This window comes from Cariama cristata, unplaced genomic scaffold (assembly GCF_000690535.1).
Source record: "Cariama cristata isolate BGI_N322 unplaced genomic scaffold, ASM69053v1 scaffold19959, whole genome shotgun sequence".
Lineage (NCBI taxonomy): Eukaryota > Metazoa > Chordata > Aves > Cariamiformes > Cariamidae > Cariama > Cariama cristata.
The window spans coordinates 11,062-23,222 of record NW_009637640.1 but is presented as its reverse complement, the minus strand read 5'-3'; the positions used below and the strand labels follow the sequence as shown (position 1 = coordinate 23,222).

The window sequence follows — 12,161 nt, the reverse complement described above, 5'->3', positions numbered from 1 at the left end:
CCTCTGGGGCTGCCCCTGGGTTTGAGGGCGTCGTTTGGGTACGGCCAGAAGAGCCTTAAAAATGTTCAGATCGGGTGGAGCTCTCTTTTAACTTCTGATTTCGTTTTTCCCCCAAGTTGCATTGCGGCTATGTTATCGTTTCAGCAATAGTAAACCTGAAATTGGCATTGTAGGAAAATAAATAAAAATATCTGAAGTGTAATTAAATTTCAGCTGTTTGAAAGAGTTTATAATTACATTTTATGCTCAGCCTATTTTAGTCATAAAGATTTTAATAAATTTTAAAACATTCAGAGCATGTTGATTAATTTTAATGAGCTGAAGTTTATGTTTTTGTAGTGAGTCAGGGAAAGCATCTTTAATTTTCAGGCTTAGTTCAGATTTCGAAGATAACACTGCAGTGTGCTGCGCCAAGTATCTCTACAGGGGAGCAACCTCTGCTGTTTGTGTTTTCCAAGTGTCAGATTATTTTTGTTTCTTAACTGAAGGTCTGTTTTGACTTCAGTATCAGCGAGGTGACGGATGTGACCTGTAGCTTTTTTCCATACTGCCTTCAAAATGGAGAAGCTGGCTAGGAAATGAAAAAAAAATAATCCACCCTTAATTTATAAATTAGAGGGACATTGAGTAGATCTAAAAAAATGTAAGGGCTGAGGGAGTTACAGCCAGTCTTTCATAGATACTGCGTAATTTAGCAATCCAGGTAAGTGGGATATCCTAAGTGCCTGGACAGGTTAGGTGCCAGATTTCTTTTGATCTCAGTGGAAGGAGAGAATTCCCACTGAACATTTACCTACATTTTTAGGCATCTGAGAGTGTTGTAAAATCAGTTCCTGGGGTCCTAGAAGTAGTTTGTTCATATAATGAGCAAATTTGTTGCCTCTTTTGTTAAATAAACCAATTAAATGCTTTGATATATTTGCATGCTTTGATAAATACACAAAAGAAGAAAGTAAGCAACTCTCTTAAGGTCACAATTCTTACAAAACAGTATTAAAATGTTCTTTTATGCATTTCAGTTGAATTCAGATTGTCTAGGAAATACATGAGTTTCTTACCATCTCCTAATATAATTGAGACTCAAAAGATTGAACATGTGAATAAATGTGTAGTCGGCAACATAATTATATTACTACGATAAACATTTGTAGATGTAGCGAATCCTCATGGTTGGGAAGGAAGAGTACCAAATACTGAGATAAGAATGGCAATGAGCATGTTTTCATCTTTACGCCAATAAGTAGGAAGGAAGCCTTCCTTAGCAAAATAACTGAAAATTACAAATGCAGAGCAGGGTTAGAACGGGTATATTTGAAGCAAGTTTTGCTGGCTGCTGATGCTAATCATGGTTTAGACAGATGACCTGCTTTGCAGATTTTAAATACAAGGCTGGGCTCTAAAGGTAGGATTTTCAGAAAGTAATGATTGAGGAGCACAAATGTTACTCAAGCCAATAGTATGCGTATGGACCAGTCATGAGACAGTCCTCCTTTGCAGCTAGGAATATCTTGATTCCCTGGCCGTCCGCCAGCTGTTACTGAAATAGTTAACGAACTTCTGGCCTGGTTAATCATCAAGTCAGATCTTCAGGCACTCTGTTGTTTGTGAAGTTACGTTCTTTAGTCTGTCTTGGTTGCTCAGTACTTTGCATTTGATTTTGCTGTAGTGGTCATCTTGTATTTATTATAAAAAGTTGTAGTACAGATAGAGCTGTTGCTGTACAGTTGAGACAGAAGAAATTGTCCTGGGTCATCTCCTGGGCATCTGTGCTTGCATAAATGTTTGCTGTTGTCTTCAGGTTTCAGTTTGAAGATCTACACAGATCACATGTATGCTTTCTAGCAGTTGCGTGGAGGTTCTCGCCCCAAGTTCTTCCTTATCGCTGTATGATGTCTACTAAGATAAAGTTAGCTCCTGGTAAGAGGACTTAGACTTATGTTGTCATTGCTTGGTAGGGTTGGAATTTGCCCTGTGGGTGATTTCTGTTCTATCTACATGCACGTTGTAGAGAAGTTTACTAAAGAGTATACTCCATTAACTCCGTAGGAGGTTGTAAGGAGCCGTGAGAACAGCTCACTGGTGGGTCAGGCTGTGTACTGGTTAGAGTATCTCCTGTGTGGACATTTGGGAGGGTGTTCATTTTTCTGTAAGCGGACAGTGAGCCCAGGGGATAAAAGAGCTCCTGCCTGTCTAAAGTCATCATTCTGTGAAGGGAGCAGTAGGGTAATGAGATGGGAATGGTAAAAAGGAAAGACCTGAAAGGAGATTCACACCATAGATTAATCTGGGGACCCTCTTTGGTTGTTTGCATTAATAGGACTTTCGGTGGGTTGGATATGATGTGATCCTGTTGTTTTAATTATTTCTATGGCATTTTTCTTCTTAGGAAGTAATAAACTAGTTCTGAGAGGAATGTACTTTTTAGTAAAACCAATTGGTTGTAGGTTCAAAGATGGGATGCAAACACATGATGTTGTCATTCTCTTTGAATAGGTAGAGCAGGATCATTGCTCAGTTTGCTCCCCAGTTGCTGGGGTGAAAGAGACAGCATCGTCTAATTTAATCAGAGAGAAGTACAGAGTCCAAGCTCTCAGATGAGTGTTTGGGGAGACCACAAGGAGAAGAGGAATGCACCCGCTGAATTGCAGTAGAACAAAAAAGGAAGGTCTGTTATACAACAAAGCTTGATTTGGTGACTTTGTTTTCCAAAACTCTTCATGTTTGTTTTTTTTTCTTGAAGTGCTGAATATTCTCAGTGCCATGTAAAGTCGGTAGGATCTGTGGGGACTCAGCACCTGTGAAAACTGGGCCCAATTTTATGGATATCATTGACATTTCTATCCCTCCATTAGTGCAAATCCTGTATTTTATATTCCCAGTGTTTCTTAATGTCTGGGTGGATTCTGTAGACAACAATTTGATGCTAGAATCAAATTGCACTTTTGTTTACTTGTCAGTTACACAGTCAAAGTTTATAAATACGTTTGGCTGTCATCTGGTTTTGCCTCTGACACATAAAACTTACAGACCCTTTTAATCTGGGGTAGGATTCTTGCTCCTTTGTAGTTCAGTGGCATTTTCAAATATGCTTATCTTCCTATTCTGCTTGCCCAGTGATTCTGATCATTAGATTGATGTCAACCACAGCTTTGTGCTCCACATTCTTGCAGTTGTCTTCTTACAGACCTTACCAGTCTGTGAAATGTTAGGGGTTTGCAGCTGCAGAGCTTTATAAGCCTTTTGTTTGATTTCCTCAGCCTAAATCCAGCTGTCTTTTCTGCTGATTTTTTTGTTTTTTCCCCATGGCTGCTTATTCTAGTAGCAGGTTAAACTTTTTTGTGGAGTCTCTATGCTGCAACTTGTTAACGTATTGTCGAAATATCCTGCTTTCATGGCCTGTAGTGTATGGTTAAAAAAAATACATGCTCACTGAAAATTGTCTAATTGAACACCTTGATTCTTTATCAGAACCTGGAATTTTCAAAGAAATTCGTAATGGTATAACTTCATAAAAGATGTCTGTAACCTTGGTCCACTTACCAGTGTCTTTGTGCTAAATGTAGGAATCTCTGGGATTACTTTATGTGTATGTGTTGTAGTATGTCATTTATGCTTTAACGGCTCCTGCTAGTGCTCTATATATACAGTTTAAAAAAAGCCCAACTTGTATGTGCTGTGTATCAGCTACTGTATTCACTAAAAATCAGTGCAGGACATAAAATATACTGAATATGCTAAGAGATCATAGAAATACTTGTAAGAGTTGAGAGAAAATGAATGCTCCTTGTAATGTCTTTGAGAATTTTGAGTGCGACACTCATATCAGAATTAAGCAGGAACGGCTCTGCTGTGCCAGGAACCTTCTTGAATCAAGCCAAGAAAACCCAAATAAGTGGGTTTTGGCGAGTGGAAATTCCCTTTGGGAAAGTTGTGAGGGGATTAAAGTAGTGAAATAATTTACTATGGAAAAAATACTTTCAGTTGCTTGAGTTCCAATATTTTCTGCTTTACCTTGAGACTAATATGTTATTACGAATTTGTGTGTTCGCCATACTCTGTATGCCACCAGATAGTCGTGTCATTCCTGTTCTCATTATGGTCTGGGTTTTTTTCACTCTTAAGCCTATTGCACTTTGAATCTAGTCATGAAAGAGTATTTTATTGATTCAGAGAAACCCTAGAGTAGCTGATCACCTGTGCACTGCTCGAGATGCCATATCACCGTAAGGAAACTTCCTTGTATTGGCAGTGTGGTGGATGGAGTAACGTGGGTGGCTTTCTGCGGACAGCCAGCTTCTGTGCACTGCAGGAATCTGATGCTTCAGCTTCAGGTTTCTTTGTTCACAAAACATTGTTTCATGTATGTTACAGTTAGATTGGTTTAGGAAATTGTGGAAGTTGGTCAGTTTGATTGGGGGAAAGCAGATTATATTACTTTGAGCAAGAGCCGTGTTGTCAGCTCTACAACTTGTGTTGTCCCATCCATGCCGCAGAGTCTTCATACTGAAGAGCTTTGCATGAGACGTTCGCTGGATTTAGCCCAAAGAGAAGCAAATTCATTTCAGCACTCAGGCGGCTGGGTTAGCAAGGTCATGCTAAGGAGGTGCAGGACAAGCATGGATCGGTTCCCACCTCACTTGAGGGGAGGAACTGAATCCTGCAGTGTTTAAGGCTTTTCGGTGCTGGTGTGAATGTACTCTGAGTGGCAATCAAAACCTTTTGTTAAGAAGGTAAAGACAAATGCTTAAGCTTCACATTTTCCGACATTGCCAGGCTTGGCAGTGTGAGCTGTACCAGTTGTGTATTTTGTTGGTGGTGGTTTTTTGTGTGTTTTTTTTTTTTCCCAACTGCTCTAGGACGAACAGAGCAGCCATTTGTTTATTACTTTGAGCTTGAATCAAATTGAATGAGATAATATGTACCTCTGGAAGCAGAGTATGTCGCTCGGCTGTCACTAACCAGCATGTACTACCATTCTGATACACTGTTGTGTCATAAGCCTGCCAAAACCCCAAAAGTAATAGTGGCAAAATGAAGAACTTTGATATTTTCTTTAGACTGCCATGAAGATCAATGAAGTAGTAAGAGAAATGCAACTATTTGATGAATTTCCTACTGTGCTTCTCTGCAGCTATGGAGCATATGTTGTCCCTTCCCAAAACCCAGATTTTTGTTTAGTGTCAGCAGTGCTTGGATGCTGCAGTGACACAGGTGATTTGGAGTCAGCCATTTTAGTGGAAAAGAAAGCTTTCACTTTCACAGTAGTTTAAATTTTTTATGTGAAAAATTGCGTGATACCACTCCACTTTCACTTTGCACTGAGGAGATCTATTCAAGAAAGACTTGAAGACAAGTTGGCTTGGGCTGAGAAGTATTGCACATGCACTGGGATAAAAAGTGTTCTAGAGGCTGGAAAACCACTCATCTGTTCGATAGTGCTAACGTTACATGTGCAACAACAAATCTGCCTTCTGTCTATATGTGACTATATTTTTAATCATATTGAATACTTTCTTTTCCCCTGCAAGCCCTTTCCTTAATTGGTGTGCAGAAGATATTTGCTTAATGAACAAGCTGCTTCTTACTGTTCAGTACCAAGTCCTTGGGCCTTATTATTTACTGAACACTTCTCCAACTCTGCTATGGAGATGGAGTTTCTTGATTTCACTTTATGGGTTTTCCTCTGATCTCATTGGTCTGAATCAGTGTCTTTCATTAGTATTGAACCTATTTTTGCAACATGGGGGTATTTTTAGTAACTCTGTCTGTTCTCCTATCATTAAAATAGTTGTTAAAGTCAAAAGTATCCACTTGCTTTCCCAAATGGAAAGTGAAAGATGGATTTTTTCAGTGCTTGGCATTGTGTAACGCTATACTCAAGCAGAGCTCTGTTTGAATTCAGTTGTTATTTTGAGGGGTTAGCATTTTTGCAAATACCTCTCTAAGACTGCAGGATGGATGCCTGGAAAAGTTAGTGTGTAGTAACTATTTCTAAAAAGTTTGATTTGAGTCACTGGCTTAACAGCAAGCAAGCATTAGGTGCAAAATAAGGGGTAAAATCTTCACGTAGAATCTTTTCTTTGTTAAAGCAAAGCAGCTGCACTGTTTCTTCTTGCAGCCCCTTTCCTTGCAGCACTTGCTGGCACCTGCAGCTCTGAGGCACATGTTTGCTTCTGTTGTGTCTCCTGATTTACCTGCTGTGACAAAGCAAGCAACCTGGGGAAAAAATATTTAATATGCAGAAGTTCCGAAAAGAAAAAGGTCTTAGGGTTTTTTTTAACTGGGTCATGTTCATGTGCCTTTTCTCGGGATTGCATCCAGTGCAATAGTGTGGCTTCTCATGCCTGCAGGATTGAGGGCTGGAACCTTCATCCAGTCATGTCCCACTGCTCTTTTTGTCCACAGTGACCATGGCAGCAGTTATGGGTAGCCATGCTCTCTGTGGACCTCTACAGAAATGAATGGGCTTAGGTAGGCAGCAGCAGCCGAATGAGGCGGAAAAGGTTTGGTCTTGGAGGGATTGTTCCTAGGGCCAAGTGTCTGCTGCATGCTGAGGACGTGTCACTGTGTGTAAGGGGGCTGAGGTCCCATCTTCTGCCTCTGCGTACATGCGAGAGTCGTCTCGCATGTCTGCTCTGAGTCCCAGCCACTGTACACATACACCCCTGTGTTTCTGATGCCCTGTCTCCAGAGCTCCCTGTTTATACCCAATCCCAGGTCTCTCCTCTGACTCCTAAGATGTGTTTCCTTCCTCAGGCTCTTGGTTGCTGTAGACAACCCTCTGCCTTCAGAAATCAGTGTGGAAGCGCAACAGACTTAAGCATGTAACAAAACAGGGAGAAGGAGTGATAACGTGAAAACAAACAACTGATTTGTGCCAAGAATTAGGACAAGGAGAAAATACCTGACAGATTTGTCCATTATAATCTGCTAGTTGCAGTAGAGTGAGGCTCTGCTTTCTCTTTTTCCCGGAGCTGTGTGCGATGCTGAACGCACGTGGCAGTTGCTTGGGGCAGTGTAGTGTAGGCAATGTACTGTAGAATTAGATAGAAAGTCTTCTTAAGTCTCTCATTGCTGGTACTTTTCCTGTTTGGTCTTCTGAATTTGTCATAAAACCAGATTTTTCTGGTCTACTCTCTGTTTTCATTTGCAATTTCAGTAACCTTTAGCTGTTTGCATATAGGTTTGGTTTTCCCAGAAATGAAAGAGAAAGCACATTTATTTTTTCCTGTATTCACTGTGCCTCTGTCCTTTTAGTCTCGTGGACTCCTGAACTCTGTTTTTCCCTTAGATTCCTTTAGCAGCAAGATTTAGTCCCTGTTGCAGCAATCAAAAAATAACTTAAAACGTCTTTTCCAGGATTTTAACTCGCCAAGATGCCCATCAATGTTGATGATGTGATGCAACTGTTCTGCCATCTCTCTCAGGAGAAGGGAATGAAAGCTGCTGTCAAGCACTCCGGTCGAGGAGCACTGCTGGCGGGTGCCACAGCATTTATTGGGGGTCTGGTGGGTGGTCCACCTGGAATTGCTGTAGGTAAGTGTGTTCTGCTTTAGGAACAAGAAATGTGCTTAACTCCCTGAGTGAAGAAACTGGAAACTCTGTGTAGTAGGTATGGGTTGAAAGAAAAAGGGGCATGCAGTGTTGAGATTTCATGTAACGGGGCTTTAACAAGATGCCATTTTATATGTCGGCTCTTTAGAACGAACATGTGCATCAGGAAGGCATGTGTCAGTGTTTCCTTCTAGGGTGATAGTGACTCCTGTGTGGCAAACGGGAAGCCATCCAGATGTCTGAGGCAGAGACAGTGGCACCTTTGAACCCCTTGGAACAAGCTGCTAACAAATCATTTGCTTTTGGTGGGTAGAGCCCTGGTTCCCATCTGCTGAAGTACACCAGTGTCCAAGGTGTGGGATGAAACAGAGAGCAAACTAACAGGCTCTGAGCTTGTTAGTGCGGGCTCTGCTCCAGCACCATGGTGGGCGAGTGAAGGGGAGAGGAGGGAGGCACGGGCAAAGAAGCACAAGAGAACATTCTAGCAGTCCCCGCAGTTGGTACCTGGTGGCACAGAAGAAAGAAAATTGGGGTGTAAAGCGAGGGTGAATAAGTATTCTTAGTCAGCCTTAGCACAGGACAGGATCATCTTCCTAATGATCTTACTAAAAATGATGTCTGTTTTTGTACTTTTAAAAGTACCTGCTATCCACTTCTTGGTGTACTTGTTTTTTTTCCTCTGGAATTCATTATTCACTGTCACTTTGCTTTTTTTTTCCTTGTATGTAAAATTACAGGAAGGCCAGAGTCCAGTAGTAAAGAGTTGTCTTTCAGTATCTCTTGAATTAAGAGTTGTCTAGTTTGAAAACTGCCTTGTCTCTGAAGTCATGTTGGCCTTGGTCCTTGAACGCCCTTTAGTCCTGCGAGCAGTTTCAGCTCATTGGAATTGGAGTGAATTGCAGTATGCCTGCGTGAGGGTTAACAAGGTTGAGCTGCAAAAAATAAGCAAATAATATGTGAGGAATGATAACAGAAAATGCAAAATGAAGCTGTGTATTTACTCCTGCTACAAGTACAGACCTTAATTAATAGCCAAAAATAATATTTTGGCAAACGTGTGACTGAAGTTATCAGGAACAAAGAAGTGAAATTAAGCTTGTGTAAGAAATTTGTAAGCTGTAAATCAGAAATAAAAGTAAAAAATTAAGTGGCCTCATTCTTGCGTGCGATGATGAGACACTGAAGTTACTCTTGGATGTGTTTTCTCATTTTGTTTAAGTGTTTGTTTAAGCTTTCATAATGTCTCCCATTCAAGCTTGGTGTTCTTCAGCCACTGATGCAGGCACTGGAACAAGTATACCTATTACTGTGTACCAAAAGTATACAATAATAAGTATATATGATAAGAATAAGAAGTATACCAAAAGCTGTGTCCTGATTACAGTGCAACTAAACCAGAAGACCCTCATTTAACTTTTAAAATTGCAAAGGTAAATGACCCTGGGACTTTAGTGGGGTTTAGGACAGTTACGGGGATGTTTGCAATCAAGTGCACTTTCACTTACACAAACAGGCTGGACAGATGTGGGACTGGGTAGCAGGGCATTGTCCTTATTGCCGTCTTGCACCAAGAATTAGAGGATGAGTTACCTTCCATCTGTAGTAGTCACTGGAGAAACATGCAGTGTATCGTGCTTTCTAAGAACTGCTTGCTCTGAGAAGAATGGATTGTGGATGTGTTGCTTGGGGGTAAAAGGGTGATCATGTAACAAATCTTGTCTCAATAGACAAAGAAGTTAGACATCAGTACTTCTAGTGGCTTTTGCATTAAGTGCCCCTAAATCAGATATTGATGTTCTGATAAAAGTTCCTTGAAGATGAATTCAGCCGTTGTAGGCTTTCAAGTATTTCTGTGGTATCACAGGAAAAATTGCCAACTGAGTAAAAGCTGCAAATTACAGAATTTTTGTCTAATGAAAAATTGGATCCTTGTGAGTGTATAAATGACTTATTAGGAGCAGTCGCTGTGGGTGGGACTTTGGAGCCAGGGTCAGTTCTGATACCCCTCCATTGTGAGGGTTCCTCTTCCTTCCACCAGGACATCTGTGTCTCTGGGCAGCAGCGTCAGTCGTGTGGATTGCTGTTGGAGGTGCTGTGTTGCGCATTAGACTGGTAGCTCTGAAAGAGAACAGCCATGTAGGACTGCAGGGCTGGTTTCTCAGCAGCAGCCACAATCGCATCAACTGTTATCTGGATGACCTGGAACCACTCTACTTACCAGAGCATTTCTTGCCCAGCTGAGATGGGTGGGCTGTTGATTTGGTAGGTGAAACCATGAATGTGTGTAGCCCCGCAATGGATTTGGTCTCTGTGAGCACCTTCTGAGGGGTGGACTTCATGGGAGTAGAAGGCTGCAATGTGTGGCTCTACAGAAACAGAAAGCTTGGATCAGTCTGGGAATCTCTCCTAAGAGATTATGTGTTAATGGCACTGATAAGGCAATTGTTGGTCAGGTGTTTTCCTTGAGCATGGTTTTATTTAGTAGTAGAGCTTATCCTAAAGAAACCAGTGCCCTAAGGAATGTTGCTTTGTTTCTGATTTCTAGCTTGAAGCTATTAGCTTTGATTGTGTAAAGATTTTCTTTGTGATTGCTGTGGATGTAAAAAGCTTTAAAAATCCTTCTTGGTGCTTTGAACATTGTGTATAAACCTAGTTAAAGTAGATGGATATGCAACACTACATCGATTTCTAATAAAGGTGGAACATTGTTGATGAAGGTTGTGGATAGAATTTCAGGTTTTAACATTAGCTGGTAAAGAGTAACATCTCTCTCTCTTTTCTAGGAGGAGCAGTCGGTGGATTGCTTGGTGCCTGCATGACTACTGGACAGTTCAGGCCGGTCCCTCAGATTTTATTGGAATTGCCTCCTGCTGAGCAGCAGAGACTCTATGATGAAGCTGTTGTTATTCTCAGGCGCTTAGACTGGACTGATATTGCTCAGCTGACTGCTCTTGTAATGGGAAATGCTAGTCTCCAGCAGAAGTTGACAGCAGTGCTGATAAATTACCTCTCCAAAGAGCTAAGAGCAGAGATACAGTATGGAGAATAAAACTTTCCAGAGCAGTCTTCTTACAGTGTAATGAATTTTACTCTGACAACGTAGCAATTATTCGTTATCGGTAGTAATGATGAATATAAGCAGATCTAAGTATTGTTTTGGGGTTGGGGTTTGGTGCGGTTTTTTGTGGGGGCGAGGGAGGGATTGCGTTTGGGTTTTTTGGTTTTGTTGGGGTTTTTTTTGTAAGGATAGTATTAGATTACTGTGTTATCCTGACGCTGACTTGCTATGTCATTTCACATTACTCCGCACTAGTACTGAATTCAAAATCACTGAAGGGAATCGTGCTTCTCTTATGCTAATGTATCACTAGTTAAAATTTTCAAAGTCATTGTGTTTTATTTAGGAGATTTAATCCTGTTTGTGTAAGTGCTTGAAATGCATTGAATGACATAGGTGCCAAAGTAGTTAGGGCACTTTGAAGAATTTTACGTACTGTCTGTTTCAGTCCTGCAAAGGAAAGTTAATAAGAAAGTACGTTATTCTACTGTGAACTCAAAGATCTCAATCCTTACTTTATTCTTTGTTGCATTTTTATTGTAATTCTTGAGTTATTTATTCCTTTCTGTAAGAAGTGAAGCCAATGCCTGAACAAGATTTAAAGCAACAGGTAAACAAACTGCACACTTAGTAGTTCCTGGTGTCCTAGAATGGGAAGGCATGGCAAGAATACTCTTAAAAAAATTTAAAAAAGAGGAGTGGAATCTGCCATTTTTATACTATCCCTGGGATTAGGGTTGTCATTTCAGCATTGGTTTCTTGACTAAATCTGAACAGCTGGTCCTCTGTTTTCATTAAAATATTCATAAGAAGGACTATAGTGGCCTGTGTTTTGCATTAAAGTAAATTAACTCTTTAAGAACTGAGTACTGAGATTTGAGGAAGATGCTAGCCTTGTACTGGGCAGCCAGCAGTTGGCAGCTGCAACGTGCCGGCTGCAGTTAACACTGTAAGCTCCAAATGCAGTGTTGCTGAATGTCCCAGCCAGTTGTTCACCATGTGTTTCAAGACACTTGTAAAACAAGTTCATTAGCAGAAAAATGTGCAGCTGTGCCTTCTTTTATAGGTGAAAACAAGTGAAACTGCTCAGATAATTTCATTTTTCCCCTAAAATAAAGATGTGTCTGTCTCTCTGTGGTGAGGTTTCTAGAAGCTGAGTTTTAAATGGTGAAGCTTTAAACTCAGAACTTGCTATTGTATATGTTTGATTAATTTACTTCTGCAGGTGCCATTTGCCATTAATAAATTCAGTGTACTTTCCTGCCTGGAGTGCAGGGCAGTGATTGTTCTTCTTATCATTTGAAAACACTTTTTCAGTAATGTGAAAGACAGATGGAAGTGAATGGTGAGTGGGCACTCCTTACCCTGTCATAGTTTCATAATGCCAAGCCTGAAATCAGTGTTTTTTCAGTTTCATTGCAACTGCAATGGCTTTTTGAGACTTTACATACTCTGTATATCCGTTTTAAAATACTATTTTTATGAATGTAGTTACTTTTATTTGCAATTTTCTGGTTATTTCACAAATTAAGTTCACTCTTTCCAAAAT

At 40.5% G+C, this 12,161-nt stretch overlaps 1 protein-coding gene across 1 annotated transcript; it reads left to right on the top strand.

Moving 5' to 3' along the window:
• Positions 1–1,886: 1,886 nt before the first annotated feature.
• On the top strand, positions 1,887–10,603 carry LOC104167988 (chromosome unknown open reading frame, human C19orf12). Its single transcript, XM_009708417.1, has 3 exons — positions 1,887–1,917; positions 7,360–7,536; positions 10,338–10,603. The coding sequence occupies exons 2-3, from the start codon at positions 7,377–7,379 to the stop codon at positions 10,601–10,603; spliced, it is 426 nt and encodes a 141-aa protein (XP_009706719.1). The 5' UTR covers positions 1,887–1,917; positions 7,360–7,376.
• Positions 10,604–12,161: the final 1,558 nt, after the last annotated feature.

Excerpts from the sequence above, each read along its gene's own strand:
- LOC104167988 (XM_009708417.1), top strand. The coding sequence starts at position 7,377 with ATGCCCATCAATGTTGATGATGTGATGCAACTGTTCTGCCATCTCTCT. Across the intron at positions 7,537-10,337 it reads TCCACCTGGAATTGCTGTAG|GAGGAGCAGTCGGTGGATTG; the intron begins GTAAGTGTGTTC and ends TCTCTTTTCTAG.